At 48.7% G+C, this 26,869-nt stretch overlaps 2 protein-coding genes across 3 annotated transcripts in view; one reads left to right on the forward strand and one right to left on the reverse strand.

Moving 5' to 3' along the window:
- Positions 1-24,221, forward strand: part of B4GALNT3 (beta-1,4-N-acetyl-galactosaminyltransferase 3) — a 71,500-nt gene extending 47,279 nt beyond the window's left edge. Inside the window, exons 4-20 of the mRNA XM_074901156.1 lie at positions 1,777-1,872; positions 2,425-2,515; positions 3,395-3,495; positions 3,854-3,921; positions 4,476-4,554; positions 4,986-5,052; positions 6,828-6,971; positions 7,375-7,484; positions 8,406-8,506; positions 9,821-9,897; positions 10,493-11,501; positions 14,562-14,860; positions 15,253-15,406; positions 16,160-16,232; positions 16,692-16,845; positions 17,576-17,702; positions 18,499-24,221. Of these exons, the coding sequence (XP_074757257.1) occupies positions 1,777-1,872; positions 2,425-2,515; positions 3,395-3,495; positions 3,854-3,921; positions 4,476-4,554; positions 4,986-5,052; positions 6,828-6,971; positions 7,375-7,484; positions 8,406-8,506; positions 9,821-9,897; positions 10,493-11,501; positions 14,562-14,860; positions 15,253-15,406; positions 16,160-16,232; positions 16,692-16,845; positions 17,576-17,702; positions 18,499-18,607 (2,859 nt within the window). The 3' untranslated portion in view covers positions 18,608-24,221. The remainder of the gene's footprint in view (positions 1-1,776; positions 1,873-2,424; positions 2,516-3,394; positions 3,496-3,853; positions 3,922-4,475; positions 4,555-4,985; positions 5,053-6,827; positions 6,972-7,374; positions 7,485-8,405; positions 8,507-9,820; positions 9,898-10,492; positions 11,502-14,561; positions 14,861-15,252; positions 15,407-16,159; positions 16,233-16,691; positions 16,846-17,575; positions 17,703-18,498) is intronic.
- A 196-nt stretch (positions 24,222-24,417) lies between these two features.
- The window catches only part of NINJ2 (ninjurin 2), a 49,053-nt gene continuing 46,601 nt past the window's right edge, over positions 24,418-26,869 (reverse strand). For both annotated transcript variants that reach the window (XM_074901289.1, XM_074901288.1), the window contains 2 exons: positions 26,274-26,458; positions 24,418-25,384 (listed from right to left, as the gene is read on the reverse strand). In XM_074901289.1, coding sequence (XP_074757390.1) covers positions 26,295-26,458 — 164 coding nt within the window. In that variant the 3' untranslated portion in view covers positions 24,418-25,384; positions 26,274-26,294. The remainder of the gene's footprint in view (positions 25,385-26,273; positions 26,459-26,869) is intronic.

The raw sequence follows: 26,869 nt of genomic DNA on the forward strand, positions 1-26,869 counted from the left end.
GCATGGGACTGCCTGGCAATTATGTTCCAATTCAATGTTGTGTCACACTTGCAGTGATTTATTTGTATCATAAGTCCCTGCAGAGTCCCAGGTTTCTCTTGGCTGCATCCATTGCCCCAAGCCCTCTGTGTAGTTCCTCTCTGATTTTGTGCAGTGTCACTCTGGGGAATTACATCCACTTTGTCTCACTGCTTTTCCTCTTGCCTGATGGGCAGAATCCAGGCTGAGGGATGTCAGTAGAGGAGGAAAGAAGAGGAGACAGCAGTGGGGGATGACACGGGCTTGCAGACATCAGTGAAGCCCTGGCAGCGCAGACACCAGTGAGAGAGGGCTGGCGAGAGACCATTCAAGAACAGCCGTGTTTGTGAATGTGTTTTGCCTGGCACACAGAGATGGTTTTCACGTGCATGACTAAAGCCCACAGCTCTCAAGGAGCGTTACTGCATAAGCTGGTGCCAGGCCAAGTCTGCTCCATGTCCTTCCTTCAAGCCACGGTTTATTACAAAATGAAACCCTGACCCGCTATCCTGGGAAAAATAACTCCGTGACCGGTTTCTCTGCCAGGAGTGCACGGAGAGGTTGCACCCTCCTCCACCGTGCTGCTTCAGCCCTGCTAGAGACTCCCCAGCGAAAACTAGGAATTTGCTGCCATCTGTAGACATTTGGGTACTGTTCAGGCGGTTTCCCCAGCCCTGCTCCCACAGCCCTTATATAGGCAAGACAGCTGCGGCAAAACCTCCCTGGTCCCAAGGCAACCTATTCCTTCCTTCGGCACTTCCCCATCTAAGGTAGATTCTGCAGTCTCCAGCTTATTTATTCCTGCTGTTGGATGCCGATCCTGCGAGGAGGGTTTCAGCATCCAGCTCCACTGGTTGCAGGCAGAGAGCTCGGACTTTGCTGGGGGGGCAGCCACCTCCTCCCTTCGGAATGGCTTTGATAAAAAGGAAGTTTGTCCCTTGAGGAGCATATTGCTGAAATCCCACAGTGGCCAGCAAGCTTTTCCCAGCACAGCTGTGCTCCAGGTCTCTGTTGGGCACTGACAGCCTCTCCCAGAGAGTCTGGCTGGATGGTGGGGACAGCCACCTGTACCCACACTGCACACCCTCCTATGCTGTCCAGGAGGGGACCCCTGCTCCCCTCAGTGTTTCTGTGTCTCTGCGGGAATGTGGAGGCCATGCTGCCCACTGACCCTCCTGTGCTGCAGCTCCCCTCCCTGCTGAGCCTCTGTCTCCCTGTCCCCACTGGCCACCATAAGCCTTACCTTGCACATATGCTTTCAGAAAGGGATCTGTCATCTCCCCTCCCCAAGGTGTCCCTTCTTCCTCGGGTCAGGAAAAGAGCCCTGAAATGCTGAGGATGTCCAAAACACTGTCTTGGAGAACGTAAGACCGTACACTCTCTTTGCTGGATCATGGGAGGCTATTGCCACCCTGCAGCATGTCCCACACCATGGCCTCAGAACATAGCCCTCTAGTTAAACACCTCCTTGAGGGAACAAAATGGAGTGAACCACAGCCACTTAACTGAGATATCCTGGGCATTATTGTAGTTCCCTGGTGCTGTTCAGACTGTCACCTTTGACAACCCCAAACCCTCAGCAGATGAGAAACGGGACTGCACTCACGTCTTCTGCAGACCAGCCTGTCGCAGCAGCGGCATCTTCCTTCACTCTCACAAGCACTCCAGTGCCGGGGGCCATGGCCAAGGTTGGCAGAACAGGGGAGGGACACAGAGGAGAGATGCAGCAGTTCATGGTGCTCCACTTCTGTCCCCCAGTTCCAGGGACAGGTCAATCTACATGTGTTTGAGGACTGGTGTGGCAGCTCCACTGAACAGCTCAGGAAGAACCTCCACTTCCCCCTCTTCCCCCACGTGAGTAAGACCGTGACACCCTCTGTCCCATGCTTCCCAGCTGCATCGCCCCTGCTCCCCTCACATCCTATCCCTATCCCTCTCCATCATCTCCTCTGTCCTCCTGCTCCTGAGCATCCATCATCTCCCTTTTTATCACCTTCTTTGTCCTCCTGCTGAGGGAGCAGAAAGCTTTCACAAGGGTTCAACAGTGGCAGCTCTTCTGCTGCATGGGGGAGGCTTGTTTTGCCCATGCTGGCCTGCTGGACCTCAGACTCGAGGTGAAGGAGCCCTGTATTTGGTGCTCTCCCTCCAAGTGGCTAGCGAATGCTACGTCCTGTCCCCACCGTCTCACTAGCATTCCCCATTCAGCTCTCCCCTCCACAGCAGCACTTCTCCAGTTCATCTCTCATCTGGCCTGCTCTTTCCTGCTGCCTCTCACACAGCGTGCCCCATCCTCCTCCTACAGCAAACCTTATACTTCCCTCTGCCCTCCTGTCCCAGGGATTTTGTGTCCTGCTTTGTTCCTGTCACATTGAGTTATTTTTATTATTTTTTCTTCTTCCACTCCAGACACGAACTACACTGAAGAAGCTGGCTGTGTCCCCAAAATGGACCAACTATGGTCTCCGGATATTTGGCTACCTGCACCCTTTCACGGATGGTGAGGGCTCTGAGGCTGCTGTACTGCTGCTTGTGTCTCTTCTCATCTGCCTCTCCCTCCCCTCCTGGTGCTGAACCACTGGTGTCCTCACCCCAGCAAGCCCAATGCCAGGTCCCTCACATGGGCGGCCCAGATAGCTGTGCATGACTGGTCGTGGCCTTGGCATGGATGAAACACATCTGCCTTCTCTGTAGGGTGGAAAGTTGGAGCACAGAGGAAAACAGATGGGAAGTGCTACATTAAAAACAGTGTTGTTGTGAATGCACAGCCTCATGGTGTGTATGTGGGCATGAGCAATCCCTGAGCTTTTCCTCCCTCCCATGCACAGGGCTGTACATGATGTCATTTATGTTCCTGCTGCTCCCTGGGTGCATGAATACTGTCTGACAGCAGCTGACATCTGTATCGCCCATCTGCATGCTTCTGCCCGGAGCAGTCTGCTAGCACTCACCCACGTCTCCTGGTCCCCTGACCCTCAGCTGCCATCCCTGTAACCCTGGCCAGAACAGTGAGACTCAAGCACCTCTGTCTCCCTTCATGGCTCCATGTGCACGTTCCTCCATCCAAACACAGCTTCTCACACAAAAATTTGCTCTAGAAATAAAAGGGGAGGCAGGGAGACTTTGAATGGACTTTGTTAGATGTCAGGTGAAGCCAGTGCAGGAGGGATGTAAATTTTACATCTGTAAAATTTTGGTTTCAATCACAGCAGAGTTAGAGAATTCAGAGAGGTTCAAAGGGTTGGGGGTGGTAACACCAAAAGGGAAAGTATAGTCTCACCGAGAATAATGGTGAAGGCAACATTTTAGAGGAGAAGAATCTGTTCTGTGCACAAGCCCTTCCCCCAGAGCCCTACTTACTCCCTCCATCTTTTGACAGGGGAGTTTCAGTTTGCCATTGCTGCAGATGACAATGCTGAGTTCTGGCTGAGTCCAGATGAAAAGACCTCTGATCTCCAGCTGCTGGCCAGCGTAGGCAAGGTACAGTGCACGCTGCAGGGCCTCTTAGATCAAGGCTTTAATGTTTCTGTGGGGATCGAGACCTTCCTGTCTCACATGCTTCCCTGGACTAACCAAGTTTCTCTTCCTGCCCAACTGCGGACACCACCATCACAGATGCCAGATGGGTATGACACAACATACCTTAAGCCAGTTACATATTGGCAGTGCTGTTGGGAGCCCCGTGTTCCTGATTAAGGGACTTAAATCTGCCCACAGGTTATGGATCTCACAGACAGCTTACCAGGAGAAGTAGCTCAATTTTCCCTCTTCATCACTCCCAGCGCAGTAACCAGAGAAGAAATTCATCTTAACTAGAGCATTTTCTTTTTCTTCACAGACAGGGAAGGAGTGGACTGCACCAGGGGAGTTTGGGAAATTTCACAGCCAGCAGTCAAAGATGGTGAGGTGAGTGAGCAGAGCCCCTCGCTCCCAGCCACCTCTTCACATGGCCAGGAAATCACAAGGACAAGGAAAAGGAGCCTGGGCTTGTTCTGAAGAATTTAGCAATATAGAGAAAGGGATTACTCTGGGGTATTGCCAAATCTGAAGAGACACATCCACACCTGTGCCAGTTGCTTTGCTGATTTACTGAAGGAATGCAACAGTGAATATTTCTTCCCTGGAGGAAGCAGCCACCAGCAGATCCAGACTCCTCCATATGAACTGTATCCTGAGCTTCCTGCCTTGGAACTAGCCAGGTTTCCCAGAGGCCAAAAGCCAGCAGGCAAGACTGAAAGGGAGTTATTCAGAATTAACTGAGAAGGGTCTGGAGCACTCCAGGTGCACAAGGGAAGCTACCTATTTCACTGTCAGCATCTGGATTTTCTTGGCAGTCCTAACCCTGCTCACCCTGAGAATTAGGTTGTTTCATGGGTGTGGTTGCTCTCCACTCATTGTCTGCTGACAAGCTAAGAAATGTTCCTTAATGCTGTTGGTGACAGACATGTTGTTCTTCACAGGTTGTCAGCTGCAGGCAGGTACTATTTTGAGGTACTGCACAAGCAGGATGACAGAGGAACAGACCATGTGGAAGTAGCAGTGAGTCTGTGCAAATGGCCGTGCTGTATATGCGTCCCCGCAGAGCTCGGGAATGACATTTGTAATGATTTTCCTCCTTTCCCAGGCCCTAGATCCTCTTTGCATGAGATGCATCTAATCCCTTCCAGAGCCCTTACCTACTTCTGTGTGGGATAGTCCTGGTCACATGTCAGGACCCCTTCCTCTGCTTGCTTGGAGTAGTTCTGCCCTCTCCAGTCTCTGTTGCAGCAATTTGTCTTTTCCCGCTTTGGATATGTCTTGGGGGATCTCAGCTCATTCCCAGTCTTTTGCTGCTAGGTAAACTCGGTCATAGTAAGGAGAAAGAGGAAGCTGCGAGCCCATCTGGTGAAAAAACATCTTGTGCCTGTTCCTTTTATTCAGGCTTGGTTAACTCTGTAAGCTCTTCATTTTAATGTGTTTCTCTCTTCCAGTGGAGACTGAATGACCCGGAGGCGAAGTTCAAAGTCATTGACTCCCAATACCTCTCCCTTTTTGCTAGTAAGTATCTTCACACAGGTTTCCCAAGCACCTCCCCATTCCTCCAAAACATATCAGTGATGTTTCACCATGAATCATAGTCTAGCAAGGGAAATACCATGCATACAGATCATTACAAAAAGAAGTGGGGACAGATCAAGAGAGACCTCTGGACAAGAGCATGACTCTTTACTAAATATGGGGGAATTGGAAGTAGGATTGAAACATTATTTCAGGAAAATCTAGAGGTGGTGAGGAAGGGCAGGATCGGAGAATCTTCAAGGATGAGAACTGTTCCAGATGTGAGAGTAACATGGGCTGGAGGTTGCCTGCAGAGAGCCAGGGGGAACGTGAGACCCGTAACATGGGAGCTGTGGGGGTGTGCTTGGCAGCTGGACATGACCCAGGAGAAGGGGCCCCTTGTAGCACTTCCAGGAGATTTCACTCTGGGTGCTGGACACAATGGGCTATGCTAGCAATATTGGGGGATGCTGCTTTCTTCTGTATCAGCCTCAAGTCTCTTCAAGTTCCTGCTGGATTGCAGCAAGCACATCAGCCGAGTCCTTCCTGTTTTGTAAATCCTTCTTAGCACATCAAGTGATGCCATTATCAGTTGAGGAGCTCCTTAGTCCTGTTTACCTTTATCTAGCTTTGTCAGCATCTCTTTCCTCTGCCAATATTCCCCCTTTCATATCTACGACTGTTGCCTCCCAACATCTCTGGGCTTTTTTCCATGCCAACACTTTTACCCATGGAAGACTCCCTGATGTAACTGAGACATGTGTTTGCTGTATCTTGGATTGCAACCTGCTGCTTTATTTTCTGCAACCTGCCATTTGGCCAAGACTAGCCTTTCCATTAGATCTTCTGTCCCCATTCTTTTTCCTTCTCCTCTTTTCTTCTTGCTAATTCCCTGTAGAAGGGAAGACAGACATCCCAGAAAATCCCTTCATGCTTGGGCACAGTGCTGCAGTCTCATCTTTATGTGGCACCTTCTGCCCATACAGTGATTCCCTCTTCCATATCAGCCTTTGGCTGAATCACATGTCATCTCATTCCTTCTTTGTTCCCATGTTGTTCAGTACCCAAAGGTTGCTAACAATAACCCTAGTGCCTTTGGCAGCATGTTGCACTTTCTTCCTGGATATTTATTCAGTTCCCCTCATCTCAGAGTAAGAACCATGAAGACATGAAGTCCTCTGGTAGCAGCACACAAGAAAAAACATAACCGATACCCAGTCTTCAGTTTAAGCTTCCCATCGCTCCTGGCTTATTGTGGGTCTCCATTCCTCTTCGGGAGCATCATTATCCTCAGTCACTGAAGGCCTCACCCCAGGCTCCTGCTCGTTTTCCAGCACAGGAAAAAGCTCCACTCCTCAAGTTTCTGCTCCCTTTCACCTTTTCTATCTCCTTTTAGGATGATTTTAAATGCTAATAATTCAGATGTGCCCAGTGATTCCTGCCAGCGTGAGGCTGCTTCAGCACACCACTGCTGGTGTGTCCAAGCAGGAGGTCATTTTCCTCCATTACTCATCACCGTATGTGTTTGCTTTCAGTGACAGCCATGTTCCTACCCCACAGCTTCTGTATTTCCAGCTTTCTGAGTCAAAGCCTTTCCTTCCCATGGTGTCTTTGCAGTGAAGATCCTCATCAGCACCATTTAGGAATTGCTATGCCAGAGACAGCGTTAGTGCCATGAATGCAATGCTATTTGGAAAGGGCTGGGGAAGGGCATTTTCGGGGACAGGGGATGAATTAGCCCTTCCTCCCCTTTCCGTTCTCTCTCTGGTTTCTAGATGAGACGCTTTTAAAGATGGATGAGGTTGGGCATATCCCGCAGACGTTGGCCAGTCACACGAGCCGGCCTGCTGACAGCGCAGGCAGCAAGGCACACCCGGCTGACATGTTGAAGCCTGACCCCCGGGACACTCTTTACAAAGGTGAGACTTGCGAAACAGTCAAGGTGGTAGCTGCAGCCTGTCACAGCACATGCTGTAGCGCAGCTGAGAAAGATTGTCCTCCTATGCCACAATTATCAAAGGCCACGCTTTTTTCTCCCCAGTGCAGAGGGGCAGCCTACAATCAGCCACTGTAGGAGACAGAGCACAAACTAAACGCAGCTCCTCTTTCTTGGCATCCAGGTCATGCAACATCACCGTAATATTTTAGTGTAAGTGCTGCAGAGCAATGTAAAGAGATGAGCCATGCAAGATAGTTTGCTTTATGTATCTGTTAGTATTTCACATGGATAAACAGAAACCAGGCACAGAAGTAGCTAAGCTGGTGCAGTGGTTGCAGCAGGGCTCCTCCAGCAACGCTTGCCTACGTGTTTCTTTTTCTCAGTGCCTCTGCTCAGCAAGTCTCGTGTGCACCGAGCCTTGCCAGACTGTTCATACAAGCCCAGCTACCTGGTGAATGGATTTCCTCTGCAGCGCTACCAGGGACTCCAGTTTGTAAGTTTTATTCCTCGAGCAGATACTTGCTCAGGGGGACACAAGGAGGAAGGAGGGAGGCCCCATTACTCATGGGCTTCTCCACCGATCTGAAGTTTCTGGGCAGATTTGACTGTCTGCTGTTCAGGTCTGTGCATCCCAGTGCATGCCAAAGGACAACACCAAGAAAAGGGAGATGGGTGCTGTTGACTGATCATGGGTCTCACTGGGTACAAGTGTTTGTGTCTTACAGCGCTCCTCAGACCAAAGAGCTGAGCTTGCCTTCATGTGGAGCTTCACAACACCAAGGATTTTATTCTCCATGGGGTGAACTATAGTCTGTGTGGACTACTAGAGCCCCAGGCAAGCTTAAAAATGGTATTGAGAGGGAGCTTACATTTGTAGGTCATGCAGCATAGCAGGGATTAATCCCCTGCAGAGCAGAGCAGAGCAGACTCTGAGGTCTGCTGGGGACAGGTCACCAGCACAGTTTGCCCTCCCTGAATGCTGGTGCAAGCCTGCACTCCCGGAGGTACTCGCATCCTGGGCGGCCCCGGCTCCCTCAGCCATGCCTGGAGGTCTCCCCACATGGTTTCTGGGCTCCTGTGATCCCCTGCATCTCTTCAGGAGAACTTGCCCACCTCTCTCCCAGATAGTTCTTTCTCTGTTATAGAGCTTAAATACACAGTTACAGAGATGGACAGACAGGTACTGAGAGAGAGAGAAAAAGGCACACCTGTGCACACATCCCAGCACACTTCCTTCTGTTTTCCATTCTCACAGCCTGCTACTGTGGGTGCCTTGGAGAGGCAAATACTTAGAGTGAACAATCCCTGCTCCCTCTCAAAAGGGCTGGTCACCCTGCAAGTGTGTCTGAGTCACCTTGTGACTGATACCTGGCATTTATGAAGGTTTTATTTTATTTTCCTCCCTTCTTCCCAGGTTCATTTATCCTTTGTTTACCCGAATGATTACAGCCGCCTGAGCCACATGGAGAAAGACAACAAATGCTTCTATCAGGAAAACCCTTATTACTTGGAAAGGTAGGCTACTGCAAATGTAGGTTTACTAGCAGAGAGGGAGGAGATGTTTTGAAGGCTGGATTTGTTGTAGAATGTCATATTCGCTTCTGTAGGTCTCTCAATTCTTAAAGATCCCCTAGGACCAGCAAAACATGAAAGCATTTATAGTTTCCTTCAATAACCTATGCTCCCTTTAAGTGAAATATGTTTAGGTCTCAAGGGGAAACTGCTGCTGCTTTTCTTGCTCTGTTAAGCCAGCTGAATCAGAACATGTTTGTTCCACTACATCAGGGAATGGATTTCCAGCAAACTTTGTCTGCCAGCAGCTGGAGCCTCCTGATGGCTGTTGCATTGAAAGCCAAACCATGCTCACCACCACGCATCTCTCTGGGGGAATAAATGCCTGTCGTTCATCTTCACTGGGGTCTGGCTCCCAGCAGTGACCTTGTGAGGGAACTGTCACTCACATGCTGCCCCCTGCCACAGGCAGATACTCGGTGTGAGGATCCCCCTCCATGCAGGAGGCCTTTGTTTTCAGGATAAGGAGAGTCACTTTTCCAGTGAGATAACTGATGGTGGCCTCCCTGTGCTCAGGATCTTCTTCCTCCCTACAAGACTATTTTTGAGGGCTGAAACAACAGATTGTATTGTAAGTTTGGGAGGGAACTCCTGGGACTAGGGATTGTAGTGAAGTGTGGAGAAGGTGGTTGCCATGAGCTGGAAGGTTCCACCCAGGTTTATTGCTTTGATGTTGCAATTAATTTGTATTGTGACAGGATTTGGGAACTGGGGGCCTGTTTTTCTTGGCATCAAGCACACATGGAGGGAAACAGTCCCAGAAATCCTTCCCAAAAGCTTGAAGCACAGACATTCAAGGACAGTACAGTGGTAGTATGAGAGAGGAGAGAGAGAGATCATAAGAGAGAGAGAGATCATTGCAATTACCTGCCTGAGCCATTTTTGCAGAATAATGACTTGCATTTGTGAGCACTACATCATAAGTGAGCTTTAAGGAGCAGTTTAAGGGAGGCTAAAGAAGTGTTTCAGGGTACTTATATTTGGATTTCCTCCTGTGCTTATGAGAAAATGTCTGAGAGACTGGGATGATGAGAAAGGAAAGCTGATGTCTTTGACAGTACAGAGTAGATCTGATTGCCCAAGATTTGAAAGATACGGATGATGATAGTCTAAGACTTGCTGGGAAAGGAGGATCTAGAGCTGCTGGGTAGATGTAATCAGAGTAATGGACCATCACCTCTGAAGCAGTGGCCATAATTTATTTGGAGAGGACAAAGTAACTTTCATCAAACTTGTGTTTTGCTCTTCCCTCTGCAGATTTGGATTCTACAAGTACATGAAAATGGATCGGCCAGAGAAGAGCCTGCACTCCGGAGAAAAGACAGAGCAGCCAGGTAGGGGCCATAATGTCAGAGCCCAGAGGATCCTTTTATCTGTCACTTTTGTGTGTGATCTTCCAGCACCAGCTGAAAGAAGCTGTGGACTTTCTGTATCAAGGACTTTCTGTATCCCTGCCAGATTGCTGTGTCTAGGAGGAGATTTTTGCTGCCACTTTCACTTCTCTTAAGTGCTAGTTGGGAGGTCACCAACCAGTGCGCTGTGGTGGACAATGTGACAACTACCTCTCAGGCCTGCAGCTTAGCTGAGGTGCAATTCCAGCAAAAATGTGGGCAGAAGCAACAGAGCCAAAGGTGTGCAGAGTGGCAGCCCATGCTCACACCCACCCTACAAAGCTGTGGCCAGATCCACAGCTAAAAGCAAAGCCAGACACCTCCACAGCCTTTGGCAATGCTGGCTAATAGGTGCTGAGGAGGTTGGTACCGTCAAGAGCATGGCTCCCGTGTGTGAGATTATCCCTGTCCCTCTGAGCAGGAGAGACAATGCTGAGATGAGGCAAGAAGTAGCTGCTCAGGATGGGGTGGGTGTCTGGGTCAGGACAGGGGAGGCAGTGGGAGGATGCCAGAGGTGTAACTGCGATTACTCCTGCAGGCTCCCAGGAGGGGAACCTCGACGACCTGCAGTACACAGAGCAGGATGCGGAGAGTACCAGTCCCCCCGAGCACCCCGGCGTGGGGAGGGCAGAGCCAGCAGGCAATGCTCCCAGCAGCGTGGTGGGCAGCGATAACATTCACAAGGACTATTCCCTCCGAGAGCGTCGTCGGCTCCTCTCAGTGACGGGTGGTGACATAGGAGAGGGGCAACAGAGGAGAAGGACAAAGAGGCCTGATGTCAAATCAGCCACGGTGGCCTCTGCCAACCAAAGCCTCAACCAGGCTGGCTTAGAGGGGAACCCAATAATGAAAAAAACCTATTTAAAAGCTGGTGTCAAAGATAACTCCAGGAGCCCTCTGCAGCATGCCAGGGCTGCCCAGGGAAGAGCACCTGTCAAAAAGGCAAACCCTCTTTCTAGGACCGTGTCTCAAAGGCAGCAGCCTCTCGGCAGCCCCAGGGACTCAGGGGTCACAGTTCCCAAAGGGGTGAGACCTCAAGGAGACCTCAGCACCGCTAAGGACAGGCTGCAGCCAGCAGGCACTGTACCAGCCAAGAAAGGAGGCCCAGTCTCTGGCAAAGCCGGCAGACGCACTGTGAGCACTGCCAGCCCCAGCCAGAAGCCTGGGCTGCCACAGTGGCTTAACCAAGTGGAATCCTACATTGCTGAGCAGAAGGCAGCCAATGGTGGGGACATGGGCGAGGGAGAGGTGCAGGTGGCATCTCCTGTGAAGGGCAAGTCTGGACCTGTGGCAGCAGAAGAGGAAGAGGAAGAAGCAGATGGAGACCCAGAAGAGGAAGATGAGGAGGATTTTGATTATGTACCAGCGTTTGACCAGGCAGTGAACTGGGAGCAGACCTTCAGCATGAGCAACCTGGACTTCCATATGCTGCGCACAGACTGGATTGACCTGAAATGCAACACGTCAGGAAACTTGCTGCTAAGAGAACGGGAGGCCCTGGAAGTCACACGTGTCTTCCTGAAGAAGCTCAACCAGAGGAGTAAAGGGTAAGGCACAGTGTAAAACACAAAGGGCAGTGTCCCAGAGCTTGTGTACCATGCTGCACAGGGAATACCTGTCGTGTGAGGAGCTAGTGGGAATCCAAGAATAAACTAGATGTGGAAAATAAGACTTCAAACAAGGAATCTGTGCAAAAACCTGGGCCTTAAATACCTGTTTTGGCTGAGAAATGGGAATTGTTGGACACCAGACCATGTCTGGGGGCTGAATATTGTCCTCCAACAGCTGATGGCAGTAAATGTAAAAGGTTTCCATCTGTCACAGTCCACTCAGTGGACTCGTGATAGTTCGTTTGCTACGATCTCGAAAGTGCAAAATTAAGGTGACCAACACCAAAGGGGATAGCAGTAATCAAACAGTAAAACTTTATTTTGTTGCCTGTGAAGCAGCATGCGATAGTTAGAGATAGGTGAAAGAAAGGAGAAAAGTAAAGTTAAGCTCAGAGAGAGGAGGGAGAGAGGTTATAGCTAGCACTGCTGATCTCATGACGTCCTAATTGTCCTGGGTCCAGCTGATGCTGTGTTGTCGATCATCACGATCCTTGGTGGGGTAGCTTCCAATTTTCGTTGTCCAGAAGTCATCTTCTATGCTTATTAGCAACACACCTTGCTCCACCTCTGCTTCAGGGGTCTCCACCCTTCCCAGAATTCAGTGGTCATATCTCCACCTTTCTCGAGCGAGGCTATCACGCATGCGCAGGGGGGAGTGTCCGAGGTGTGGTCAGTCTTGGAGGCAGGTAGCCTTCGACCAGGAGGTGTGTTTTGGTGTTACAATGAAGCAAAGATCATCTAAGGTTCGTGATTTTTTCATCGATGTTATGGCAACAGTTGCAATCCATCTTTTTTGTCAGTAGCTATGCGGTTATAACCTCTAACGGCTCTGGCCAGGTCCAGGTACCAAAGAACAGCACAGCACTCGCTGTGCCACACAGTTCTGCATTCAGGAACCTTTGCACCACATTCCACTCTTGGGATCGGCAACTGTGTTCCAGTGAGTACCTCACTGTCCATGTCGCTGATGACAATGTTGAGACAATGCTGATCTTCTGACCATCTCTTACACCATCTAGCTGGCATCACTGGCCTTTTGCTGGCTTCCTCCTTGCACAGTGTAGGTATTGAGAGCACATATGAGAATTTTACCAGCTGAAGATTAAGAAATCCTGCTGGTACAAAGTAGGACTGGAGCAACTTGTACTTATGATTTGATGTCAGCCACATCTCAGCTTATGAATCACTTAGGACATAGGACCAGAAGGGACTTATCAGATAATCAGTAGATCAGTACACTGACCTCAGAGACAACCAAGTACCCTACACTGTTATCTGAACGTGTGCACCTCCATCTTAAAACTATCTAGATTTCTAGATCCTAGTACTGAGTTTGAAAGATGTTTCAGCTTCTTGCTTCTTTGATGACCCACTGGAGATCAGCTTTTGCTGGTATTCTGTTTTTACATGGCCTTGATATGGTTCTTCTCAAGACTTACTGTCTTGATTACCTCTCTGGCAAACAGACATACCTCCTCTGAGCCTGTATAAGCTAAACAATCCAACTCCTGACTCTTCTATTGAGTTGGCCTCTATTTCCGTAATTTTCACAGAATCACAGAATTGTCTAGGTTGGAAAATATCTCAAAGATCATCCAGTCCAACAATCAACCCAACATTGACAGTTCCCAACTACACCATATCCCTCAGCGCTATGTCAACCTGACTCTTAAACATCTCCAGGGATGGGGACTCTACCACCTCCCTGGGCAGCACATTCCAACACCTAACAACCCGTTCTGTAAAGAAATGCTTCCTAATATCCAGTCTGAACCTTCCCTGATGCAACTTGAGGCCATTCCCTCTTGTCCTATCACTTGTTACTTGGTTAAAGAGGCTCAAACCCAGCTCTCTGCACCCTCCTTTCAGGTAGCTGTAGAGGGCGATGAGGTCTCCCCTCAGCCTCCTCTTCTCCAGACTAAACACCCCCAGTTCCCTCAGCCGCTCCCCGTACGACCTGTGCTCCAGACCCTGCACCAGCTTCGTTGCCCTTCTCTGGACACGCTCGAGTCATTCAATGTCCTTTTTGTAGTGAGGGGCCCAAAACTGAACACAGGAATCGAGGTGCGGCCTCACCAGTGCCGAGTACAGGGGTCAGATCCCTTCCCTGTCCCTGCTGGCCACGCTATTGCTGACACAAGCCAGGATGCCATTGGCCTTCTTGGCCACCTGGGCACACTGCTGGCTCCTGTTCAGCCGGCTGTCAATCAACACCCCCAGGTCCCTCTCTGACTGGCAGCTCTGTCCTTTTCCATGTGGATTTCAGTTTGGGTTAATTTTCCTGTACATAAGTGACCAGTATCCCGGCTGTTTTATAGAATTGGTGTTATTAGTTCCCAGTCCCTGCTGGAAGTAGCTCTAACGATACATCTTAGGATTGCTTTTTTTTGTCAGGGTCGTATCAGTCACAGTCATGGTATGACTGATCAGTACACACAGGCTTTTCTCAGCATTTTTAAGTGATGAGCATCCATTTTACAGCAGGAACTCTTGTTATGATCTGAAAGGGCATGACCTGGCATTTCTTCCTGTTTTGGCCATTCTGAACCTACAGCTCACCCCAGTTTTTACTGTATGATTTCTCAGTCCTACTCCATGTTATTGGCTGATAAGCTGTCATCAGCCAATTTCAGTAGCCCAAACATACTCCTTGTGCCAAGATCGTTGTAGGAGGTGTTGAATACACCTACTATCACCAGCCCTACTATCATTCAGACACATTTGTTATTTTCTGTGTCACCTTTATTTCATTTCCCTTGCTAACTATTTTCTTTTGGCTGGAATCCCAGATCTAATGCCACATGCTTGTGGATTTAGGAAACAGGTGCTAAACCTTCCCATGGGAATTTGGAAGCAATGCGTCAAAGCAGGAGGAAGCTGGGGAGAAAAAGATTTGTGCTAGCCAGGAGGAAAGAGCCTAGCAGAGCTGAAAGGGCTGGAGGTAGGAGAGGGGCTGGTGTACAGAGGACATACCCACCCCAGCTGTATCTCCTACAGGCGGTTTCAGCTGCAGCGTATCGTGAACGTGGAGAAGCGCCAGGACCGCATGCGGGGCAGCCGCTACCTGCTGGAGCTGGAGCTGCTGGAGCAGGGAGAGCGGCTCGTCCGCTTCTCCGAGTACATTTTTGCACGGGGCTGGCAGGGCATCGGTGGCAATGAGGAGGAGGAAAGGAAGATGAGGAACCTGGCATGGGGTCGCCGGCGGCATTTGATGGCTGTGGCGAAGGAGCCAGAGCTGTGCTGGCCCCAGGGCTTTTCCTGGAACCACCGTGCTATGGTTCACTTCGTGGTGCCAGGTAAGGGGGTCCTGCCTCCCCGGGACACTGAGGGATGGCACGGCGGGCAGTTCCCATGAGGGCAGTCCTGAATGGTGGGTGTGGGCCAGCCTCAACTGTATTATTTGGGTCACCTCCAATTTCTGTTCTCTCCAAGTTAAACCCCCTCAGAAATATGACAGGGCCCAAACTCCCATGGCTTGTAAGCTCAAAGAAAACTCCTGTCGTGCACTGGGAAGGAACCTGCACTGATTCCTGGGCTCTTTGGTCCGGATTTTCAGCCTGGGCCTATTTCAGCATCCCTGTAAGGTTAGAGGGTTTTGAAGGGAGGCAAGAAACCTTGCCTGTTGAGAAGCCACACCACCTTTGAAATCAGTTTTGCTTTGATTCTCTCCCTTTTGCAATACAACCAGTGAAAAACCAGGCACGCTGGGTGCTGCAGTTCATCTCTGACATGGAAGAGCTGTTCCGAGTCACTAAGGATCCATACTTCAACATCATCATCACGGACTACAGCAGTGATGACATGGATGTAGAGAAGGCTCTGAAAAGGTCTACCTTGCACAGGTGAGAATACTTCTTGGTCACTAAAAACTGCTCAGATGCATATGCTTGCAAACACAGCACATCTGCCAATCTCTGTGTATTGACCAACCACAGCCTCCTACAGCTGGAAATCCAAAGATAACATCCATCCAGACCTTGCACATATACATGAATATATTGTTGTTATAATGTACATACATGTATACTGCATATAATAGTGTTATAAAACTGTAAGGCAATATCTATTGTAGTCATCCATCCAGATGCATCTGTTTTCTCCTGGCTTTCGTTCAAATTTGCAAGAGAGGAGAGAAAATAATTCTTGCAGTGATGGGGCAGGAGGAGGACAAAGAAAACAAGAAAGCTGTGAGAAATGGGACAGAGAGTGTGAAGACTTCTGGGGACTCTGCTTGCTGGAATAACTGTCTGGCTTACTCTACTCCGTTATGGCACAGCCTTGGCTGGTCATTTCCTTTATGTGTCAAGTGATCCTAGTAACAGGTCTAGTCCTAGGATAGAACTAGACTAGAGCTGAAAAGACTTTTGCTAGGGACTGCTCTGTTCTTGCTGCATAAGGGGTAAGACCCTCAGGGCATGCTGGGATGTGGAGCAGTGCTGAGCTTGTGCATTCACACATCAGAGTCTTTACTTCTCCTGGAAAGGGTGCATGGGGGCACAGCACAGCATGACATCTGCAGCGTAACGCTGCTCACAGTTCTTTCTGTGCTCACTGGCCTGCACACACTGAATTTCTCTTTCCCATCTGACCCCCAGCTATCAGTACTTGAAGCTGACAGGGAATTTCGAGCGTTCTGCTGGGCTGCAGGCAGGAATAGACCTCGTGACGGTAAGCCTGGGAGGCCTTGGGGTGGACAGGGAAGTTTCTAGTATGGCACTACCTCTGCCTGTCATACTGAGCACGCTGCTTTTTGGGGAAGGGAATAGCCTACCAGACCAGATCAAATGTAGATGTGTTTCTTGTCCCTTCAGAGTAAGGGTCTCACCCTTTATTCTGAGGAGCCTGTGGTCCATTCAGTTCTTGGTCCACCTGCTGGGGCTATGAGACAGGAGGGAGATCAGCAGTCGCAGCTTTGTGATACTGGCACTGCCAGGTCATAGTCATAGTATTTCACGCCTATCATTGAACAACCACTCAGTGGCTGTTTTGCCAGCCTCTAGGATCTCACTTTCTGATGTAGCAACAAATGACTCTTCAATTCACTCCCATATGTCTGTGCCCTGCCCCTTAAGAAAGACTTACTTAAAGTCCACCTTTTTTTTTCCCATATGGTGTGGTTGCTTCCAGGACCCACACAGCATCATTTTCCTGTGTGACCTTCACATCCACTTTCCAGCTGGAGTCATTGATTCAATCCGGAAGCACTGCGTGGAAGGCAAGATGGCCTTTGCACCCATGGTCATGAGGCTGCATTGCGGCATGTCCCCACAGTGGCCTGATGGTAAGAGGGTGTGGAGCCTCTTTGGCTCAGACCTCAGGGAATGGGGAAGGAAGGAGGGTGCCTGCCACACATAGATTTGTTCCTCTGATGCTGTCAAGGTCTGGAGTTTAAGGTACTTCCAGGGCCAGTAGGTGAGAGTGCATTAGATGTAGGATGGTGCCTGGAATTTGAGATCAAAGAGCCAGCAGAGCCCTTTATATGACATTTCTACTGGTCATCTCCTAGGACTCTCTTTGGATTTTAGGACCTTAAAAAAATGCTCCTTTACTCCCTTCCATCTGTTTATCTCTTTTCTTAGAGAGCACAGCCTGTCCTGATGAGAACTCATAGCACCAGGGTGAGGGAAACCAACTGAAGTCAGGGGGAGGAAAGTTGCACTGATCATCTGAGTGTAGGATATCCTTTAGACAGAGGTGGTCATCCAGAGCCATCCAGACACCGGGACAGCCCTCTGAAGTTGGGACAGTCCAGGTACATTAGATATCATGCAGCCAGATAGGAGATGTGAGAGTCTTTGCTAACAAGTTCATAGGCCAGCCCATGCTGTCTGTCTGCATGGCTTTCTCACTTCCCAAAGCTTTAATACAGTTGTCTCTGCCGTGGTGCTGAGTTGACTCTCTCGTATCAACATTGTGCTAAAACTAGCTTGAGTCTCACTCCAACAGCCCTGCTGAAATCATCAGTGGTTCAAATCACCAACATACCTGTGCCTCTTTTGTGCTGTCCTCAGGCTATTGGGAGGTGAATGGGTTTGGTCTCCTGGGCATATACAAGTCTGACCTGGACAAGATCGGAGGCATGAACACAAAAGAGTTTCGGGACCGTTGGGGAGGAGAGGACTGGGAACTCCTGGACAGGTACTCATCCATTGTCATCATTCATGTGCTCAGGAGGGGAGACCCATTAGATCCTGAAGGACCAGTGACCAGGGGAACGGGGATCTGATGAGATTGAGCTGACTAATGCCATCATATGCTTGGTCAGTGAGGGAGAGTCTTTGAGCATGTCCTGATCTCAAACCTAGTAGGGGAGTAGACCCAACATACACCACTACAGTCACTGATAAGAGATAAGCCATTTCCTGGTGCCTGCCAGCCACACTGCTGATCGGCTACAGGCAGATCAGGCACGGGTGATTTGCGAAGTCTTTGTCCTCTTCAAACACTGCAGCACACAGTGGGTCCAGTTTGGATCCCTCATTGCCCAGAAGAGCAACTGTCAGAGAGACATGTAAGGATCATGAGGTACAGTTACAATTTCTGAGAAGTTTATGATGAGGGATCTCTGCTGTACAAATCCTAGGACTCTGGGTTTGTAGTTCTAGGTTTTGGGGCCTGTCCTGTCTTTTCTGTCAGATGGCTGCAGGGAAGACTAGCATACTGAGCAATCCCATGTTGCCAGCTGTCTTTCCTCCTAGCCTGGTGTGTGCAGGCAGCTCCTGACCAGTCCTGCTCTCAAGGGTGCATAAACACTCAGCAAGTGTCATTAGATGCCTGCTTATGGATATGAGATACCCCTGAGCTATTCTGGACTCTTCAGTTTGGTTGCAGTCTCTTGACAGCAGCACAACTTAAAAGAGATTCCCTGGGGCTAAGCCCCCCAGTATCTCTGTGATCAAGTTTTCCCTAAATCTACCCTTCTCTTTTCTGCCAGGATCTTGCAGGCCGGGCTGGAAGTGGAGCGTCTCTCCCTGAGAAACTTTTTCCACTGGTTTCACTCAAAGCGGGGCATGTGGAACCGGCGCCAGCTGAAGACACTGTAGCCTTCAACCTCAGAGCTGCTCAGCAGCACTGTCCACCGTCTCATCTAGATGTGCACTTTATCAAGGCACACAGCTGAGCACACCAACTCTTCCTCTGCCTCCAGAGCCTTCCAATGGGACGGCATAGCTGAGGAAGGGACGGTCAGGCTAGAGGAGTGGGAGCTTCTCTTGTGAGCCATTGTATCCAAGACGTGGGATCCGTGTCTTGCTGGGAGGGCATGCAGGGGACATGTCGACAAGTGAAGGACTTGTATTTCCTGCCATGTAGTCTGGCGGATGGTACAGTGGGAGAGGTGCCATATTTCCCGCTGAGTCTTGCGTGGTGCAAACCAAACAAACACAAATTCCAGCTAAGCCCAGAATGGTTTATTTACAGTGACACAGCTCCTCTTTCGATACTTGAAGAAAAAAAAAAAAAAAAAGAAGAAAAAAACAACCTTCCCAATTTTCCCTCCTTCCCCATCTCTCCAGTATCCATGCTTTTGGAGAGGGGACCAAAATAAGTTCTCTGAACTGTATTGTGTCCGCATGCCCATGTGCTGACCCAAGGAAATCTGGATGTGGAGGAGCTGATAGGCACTTTAGGCTGCTAGTGCTTAGATGTTTCTCTGTGCTTTCCACTTTAGTCATAACGAAAAACTATGCTCATACGCAGCAAATTATGGGCCATGGTTGGAGACTCAAGTACACTTCCCTTATGAGAGCCACGTTTGCCTGCAGCTGGGCGAGGTGGTAGGGGTTGATGTTACAGGTCCACCTAAATTAGTGATCCACTGCCTGAGGATAGTGGAGGGGTTATACAGAGAAGCTAGAAGGGCAGCTCAGGAGGAACTTTGAAGCCTTATCTGACAGACATGTGTGTTTGTCCTAATGGTATCAGGGAAACCCTAGCAGGGAAGAAGTGGCAATATTTTATTAGTTGAAATATTGTGATTTTGTCAGAAACAGAGGAGACAGAGTATTCTGCTCTCTAAATCCTTTGCGTTTATGCAGCATCTAAAGGTTAATTTAATAAGTTATGACCTCACAGTTATGTCTTGTCATAGTTTGACTTTTATGTAAAGAGCAGGCTTCTTGGTTGAAGAACCAGCACAGCTGTTGATACTTCATCTCTGTAACATTCTTGGGAGTTCTGTCCCAGTACAGAGAAGGTGGCCTCAGGCCTTGGCACTTGCACTGAGTGCAGGGAACAGTGAGGACAGAAGGGTTGAGTGAATAAAAGGAAGGGCAGACCTGTGCCATCAAGATCTAAGAACTGAAAGAGCCCCCATCCACAGCCAGCCTGATGCTACTGGAAATTCTCATCCCCTAAAACTCCCATTGATGTAAGGCAAGATTATTTGCCCCTGTAACCATTTTAGAGGACTATAGAAGCCCAGATATCCCAGTACAGTCAGTGCTCTCCACTGGACCTTCGCTGTCCCCATACTGTGCTGAAAAGGCTGCTACTTGATCTCAGACTTCAGGGAAGAGCCTGATGGGATGCTGCTCATGGTGCCCAGCTCTGTGGGGAGTTGTTGAGAACTGAGTAATAGAGGTATGCAGGATACAAGCAGTGCTGACATGGTACTTGAGTTGTTGCTTTTTACGCTGATGGTGTGGATGCTAATTCAGAATAGGCCTTCATTTATTATTAATTGTGGTGCTTGACAAGTCCATCAAGTTCCACTATTGCAGTAGAAAACTGAACATGCAAGTTCTGGCACGTGAGATAGCGATCTTGTCAAATCATCTGCTTGCCTCAGTCTGGATTTTGTGATGATGAAGTCAGAAAAAGACAACCAGAATTCAGAAAGTTTCACTGTACAGTGTGCAGCTATGGTGAGTAAACAAGAGATGGCTGTGTCTCTGAGTCCACAGAGCCTTTGCCAGAATATCTCAGAAGAGGCAGCCTTAGCCTTCTGCCCAAGCCAGAGCAGTCTTTTTTATTGCGGGAAAGTACTTTACCCATGTGGAGACTAAGAAATGAAACACTGCAGTTGGGGCAAGAGGGAAGAAGCTGACAACAGTCAACTCTATTCTTTTTAAAAAAATGTATTATAGGAGTTAAGGAGGCCAAAGCCCTGTGATGCAATGATGCAATAAGCTCTGTTTCTGCCTGGAATGTGCAGTGTCAGTCATGCTCTTGGTGCATGTCAGAGCCTGTGCTTCACTCACATACAGGCACAACCCTGCAAAGTATGCAGGTGAGCTGCTCTCCAGGCTCCAGGACTGTGCCTCCGCAGCCTGTTTGGGCTGGCTCTGTCACGCAATCCCTGTGGAATGGGGAGAGGCTGGCAGCGAGGGTGAGCACTGGGGTGCAGTGAGGCATTAGCAGGACCTGGCTCTTTGGCCCCATTGAGCAGAGAACAGCATGATGCCCATTTTGCAGATGGAGAGGTAATGGATTTGGTGGTGGCCCTTTGCGTCATGCACAGGGAGGGAGGGTTATTTGTACTGTGTGCTTTCACATATGGCTTAGATGTGGTGTGCAGCACCTAAAGTTAGCAGCTAGTGTTCATCTGCAGACACTGGCAAGCATTAGGTGCATCCAGAAGGTAACTCACTTGGCTTAAACGATATGAGTAACCCCTCTTCCTCACCAGAGAGGACAGTCAGCAAAGAATGGACTGGAAAGTAGAGTGCAGCCCTCACTCCAGCACTGCCAGGAGAATTTGAGGGTTTCACCCCCATGCTTTAGCTGTGAGTGTGCTCTTTCCTTCATGCCTTGTAACTCAGGCCAGTGGCAAGCAGAACTGTTTTCCTCATGAGGGCTCCGTGGTGGAGATGTAAGCAGTTAGTGGGTTTCGGTCGAGTTTCCTGATGGCCAGTATCCCCACCGTCAAAGTTGCCATCACATATGTTCTTGCCCTTCTAGCACAGTGGGGATTCTTGGTATTTAAGCATTGCAGTAGTAAATGTGATTAATACTAATTGGCACTAGTTGGCAGCCTCTGTGAAGGAGCTTGGAGAGAGCCCATGGGGACAAAAGCCATCTCCCAGCCCACATGCACAGAGACCGCTGCAGGTTGTGGGGAGAGAAGGGCTACACACTCCCCAGCTTGGCAGCCAGCAGCAAATCTTGCAGGAGTGGCACCAGGCTTTGCTCTGAGGCTGCTGCCCCTGTTCCAAAGCAACCTGCAGTTTTTCTCCCCAAAGAATCATGAGGAGGGGGAGAGCAGGTAGCACAGCAGCCACAGGTAGTCCCGCAGCCATGCAGTGAAAGGACGTGGCCATCCAGGGTGGTGGCCAGGCCACTGTGGTCCCTGATCAGCAGGTGGTTCGGCCCATCACTAGTGATGCACGACGTGCACTGCCACTGCAAGGAGGGCTCGCCTCTGGGTCTGGCACAGCTCCCAGAGAGCAAGAGAGAACCCGGCTTCACCATGTCCAGGAAAATGACTGTCTCCAACAGTCTATGTCATTTCTGTCACCAGGATGTTTTAGGAAGCTGTGCCTGAGTTTGTGGTGAAGTTTACCCCGAGTTCCTGGCCTTCATGTGCATCCTGGCTGTGTCCTGCCTCAACAGCAGGAGGAAATCGGTTGCATGGAATTTCCCATGCATCGGGCAGGCAGGCAGGCAAGAGGGAGCTGCTCTGGCAGCTCTCCAGCTGGGGGCATCGGGGGAGATGATAGGCCATGCTGCACGGAGACCAGCCCTGGGGCAGGATGTGGCCAGTCTGGGGACCCTGGGCCCCCAGGTGCAGGGTGCATGGCAAGGGAGCTCTGCCCACAAATGCTGACTCCATCTTCAGGACTGTGAATTGTGGGGCTGAGGCTTGTTTTGCAGGTCAGCAAAGGGAACAAAGGAGGGCTGGCTTCTATTCTGAGAGAAATGTATTGTGTGAAAATTACTGTGTTACTTGTTTTGTCATTGTCTTTTAATGTTTGCCCAGTATGAACGTCTCACCTCCTTTCATTGCCTACAAATGTCTGAAGTTGATTGGGTTTTAGATAACAATGCCTTGTGTTAAAAACCTGAATTGTACCTTTGAATTATCTGCCTTAAAGTGGCTCTGTGCCTTCAAAATGACTCCTGGGCCACCTTTCTATTAGAGCTGGGGGATATACTGGTTCTCCCTCAGGTTTTATAAATACATTGTCTTCCTACAAAAGCTCAGTCCTGTCTGCGTGTTACTCACACCCGCATCACCATGCAGCAGGGATTAGAAACCAGGTGTTGCTCCTCTGGCTTCACATAACCGAAGGCGTAGGCAATACCAGAGAGATAGGTCACTCTGCCCAAGCCACAAGAGCCCTGCAGCAGGAGGTGGGTGGGAGATGCAGTGAGCAAGGTCAGCCAGGAGCAAGACCAGTTTCAGTCCCCTCTAGGGCTGCAGAAAGTGGAATGGCAGTAAAAGTTTTTCTCCTGGCTTTCCTGGGTTTATCATGTGAAACAAAGTAGAAACACCGGACAAATACACATCCCAGCAAAGCACAAGTGCAGTGTGCTTCTAGAGAGAGAATGCCGAGAACAAAGCGGTCCCTCTCGCAAGTGGGGGACAATTCCTGGAGAAGACCACAGGAGAGAGCCTAGACCTGAGCTTGGTACTTGGCACAGCCTACACACATGGGAGGTCAGCTTTCACAGCAACTGCTTATGTAGATTTAAATTTGGCCTCTTTTCACTTCAGCTGTGCCTCCTTTGAGTATAAAAAGCTTGGCAGGAATAGGAGTCAGACATGGAGAGGGGAAAAAGGCAGCCAAGGTTGCTAATGAGTCTGATTCCATTATAATGAGAAACCATTATTAAAGGTGACAGGGGGGAAAAAGCATTCCGGTGTGCTGCTGGTCTTCTGCTCGCCTGGGCTGGGTGACGGGAAGCCCTCTCTGCTCAGGCAGGCTCTGCACACCATTCTACCTGACCTGGCAGCTCTCGGAGACAGTGATGTTGAAGTTAAGATCTGGAAATGAAATTCACCTCACTGCTTCTTTCCCAGCTAAACCTTTTCTGTTTCTTTCCTCCCTTTATATTCAGTCATCAATGCAAATTGCTTTGCCTCCTGCTCTCTGAAGCAATGAGTCACAGGATTTGGGATCCACACATGGGATGCATAATTTTTTACCTTTTCATGAACCCAGCCGGCGAGTAGTGGCTGAAAGCCCTTAGCTGGTGGTTTTACATTGGCTGCCATTAGTTTTGCTGCCTTTACAGTGAAGTCTTTTTCTAGAGGAGAGCAAAGTAACAGAGGCTTCCCAGAAACACTCATCCCTGTTTGCTGTTAGTCTCAGCAGAGACTGAGGACTGAGAGAAGCAGCAAACTCAGTGTCACTCCAGGGACAAAGTGGACGACTAGTCTTTACCTGCTTCGTCAAACAGATCCCAGACTGTGCTCAGCTTTGTTGATTTAAATTCTGGTAAATGCATAACTAACATTTTCCACTCTACTCTTTCTATGTAACTTCCCTTCAGCTGCAAAAAAGCTACTGTCTCTTGCAAGTACTAGATGGCTGGCCTGTAGCCTTACCCACCAGCCTTTATGGGCAAGATCAGAACAAAACACCCTCTCCAGGAAAAAAGCACCACGAGTGGCTTAAACAGAAATTTAGTTCTGCAAAGTCAAATATAGAGTACAAACAAAATCTGCCTGTATCTGGGTTTTTTAAGTGTCAGACACTCCCAGTAACCCCTGAAGACTACTTCAAATTTAAAATTTTTTTTTAATTTTCAATTTCATATTTTCAAATTCAAAATAATTCAAAAATGTGGACATTTTTGTGACATTTCTTTCTCAGTCATGGAAAGAGTATGCAAAATGAAAAATCCATATTGAACTCTGATTTTGCTGTACAGTGAAAAAATTATTTAATAACTAGAAAAGCATGTAATTATTTAAATAGGTTTACACCAGACTATTAAAAAATTTAGGATAGAAAACTTTTAAAAAAAAAATCTGAAAAATCTTAATTCAGAGACTTTTTTTAACAGAAACAAATTGGTCTAGTACAAGAGAATTCCCAGCATTGTCAATATAAAAATCATATATTTAAAAACATGTATGTTAGTGATAAGACCTTTTTTTTTTAATAAAGTAATACACTGTGCACCTGTCATTTCTCATTGTGGCAATAAGCCGAGAGGGTCTCCTTATGTATAATGCTTCTTCATTTTCTACCAAATATTGTCAGACTATTCTGACATCATTCCTGATAGGTCCCTGGCAATGACATCAGACCATAATATCTATTTTCTGTCATTGTTAATTTTCCAATGCTGGAAATAACTGATTGTTTTCTTAACTGTGTTGCATTTAATTTGAAACAACTGGGAAAACATTTGAACTGGTTTTAGTTGTGTTGACATACACACACTTTTCTATCCTTCCATGAGAACAACTTTTTTTTGTTGTTTGAGAAATCCATTCCAACATTTGGGAGGTAAACTATTGGATAGCATTGCTTTATAGCAACTTATGCTTGACACAAAAAAGCTGGACTTTTCTTGTTTATTTAGCCTACAAAGTAAATCATTTAGTCTTCTCTACAAAATGAGCCAATATTGAATATGTGAAGCAGGCAACTAAAATAAGAGATGAGATTTAGAGATCTGTGCTTTGAAATTGTGTACCTGCTGCTGTTCCTGCAGCTTCCTCTAGCAATGTTTGCTCTAGCTTTGAAAGGCAATGTTTTCATCCCTTCAGAACTGCAAAAGCATTACGGTAAGGGGCTGGTATATCATGACACGCACACAGTTTTGAAAGTTTAACCCAGTTCTCTGGATTCGTCGATGGGCTCCTGGTGAGGCCAATGAAAACATGGAGGAGGAGAGCTTTCCCTGCCAGCCGCGCTGCTCAGATCCTGCAGGGAAGACAAGAAATGCCAGTAAGGTCGCAGCAGGCTCTTCTGCACTGCCCAGGCAGAGAGGAGCAGTCACAGTGTACCGGGTCACTCTGCACCATGGCTACCCCTACGGGTATGGGGTGCTACTCTTCAGCACTTGCACCCTTCTGGATTCCAAGCCAGCAGTGGTTTTGTAGAGGCTTTTGGCCTTTGCATCCTCCCTCATCATATCATGTGTCTATCAAGCTTTCTTGCTGGCTGTTGCTGCAGTGTATTGCATTTAAACTATGTTTACACATTGCAGGTCATGTAAGCAAGAGATGTAAACTTTGCTTCTTGACCTAAAGCACTTTTGACCTAAGAACTGTCATTTCCTGATGTGACCTGACATGGGAATCCAAGCATTTCTTATTCAAAAGACTCTCTCTTGAAAATGAGAGTTAGATTCTGAAAACAGCCCCTGCAAACCACACTGGCTGTTGTGAAGAGCTCTTTCATGCCCACCTCACCAGCCCCTTCCTTTTCTTCTGCTCAGGTAGTGCTGCCATCTTTGGATACCTCCCAGAACACACCTAGTTTTCTTTCCCAAATTTAGCTCCCATCCACAACTGCTATCTGTATCTAGCATGAGGTCTGCAGCCTTCTGGAAACCACTAGCTGCTGATAAATCTCGGCAGTTGAGATATTTGATGTTCTTGCTTTAAATATCAAGCAAGGTCTTTAATCCTCCTTCTCTGAGGGAATTTGTTCAGTGGCCCCAGATGCATGTAGGACAGCAACATGCCCCTGAAAATACTTTGTTAATTTGTGCAGCTTTGCCTTCTCCCTCTCCACCTTGCAATGAGGTTTTCTGACACTGAGAGACCTTCCACGGGCTAGCAGTGATGGGAACTCACCCCTTGCTTACCTGACTCCATTGCCCCATGACTTAATAAGGTCGAAAATTCCTGGTAGGGTAGAGGCCAGTCTTCTGCACCCCAAAGGCTGTGATGAAGATGTTGAGGATGACTGTGATGAAGATGAGAGCTGTGGCAGCGTTGTTGAGTATATTCAGGCGGGGTTGCTTTGCAACATCATTCAGGTTCAAACGAGCTGTGCAATACAATGCAATAAGAAAAGGAGATTTGTAGCTTGACTCCGAGTCCCCCAGCCTCCATAAGCCTTCTCTGCCTGGCAAATGTCCATGGTGCCCCTGGGCACTGCAGCCACAGACCCACAGAGAGGGAATAGTCCCAGGAACTTTACAGGGGCCACAGCTTGCCCTAGGATGACAAAGGAGGATGGAGCAGAGGAAAAATATCTTTGTGGCATGTCTTTGTTTTGCCATGGAGGTGCCACGGCCCTCCAATGGGCCAACTCTAAATAGCCAAATTACTGCTCCATGGTAGCCAGGCATGTGCCATGTGACTCCCCCACTGCATGGCCATGGGACATGGCAAGCGAGGGCTGGATGATATGGGGGGACAAGGTCAGCAGCAACTTTGTACTCAGATTGGGAGGCCA

Source organism: Athene noctua, chromosome 3, assembly GCF_965140245.1.
Source record: "Athene noctua chromosome 3, bAthNoc1.hap1.1, whole genome shotgun sequence".
Classification (NCBI taxonomy): Eukaryota; Metazoa; Chordata; class Aves; order Strigiformes; family Strigidae; genus Athene; species Athene noctua.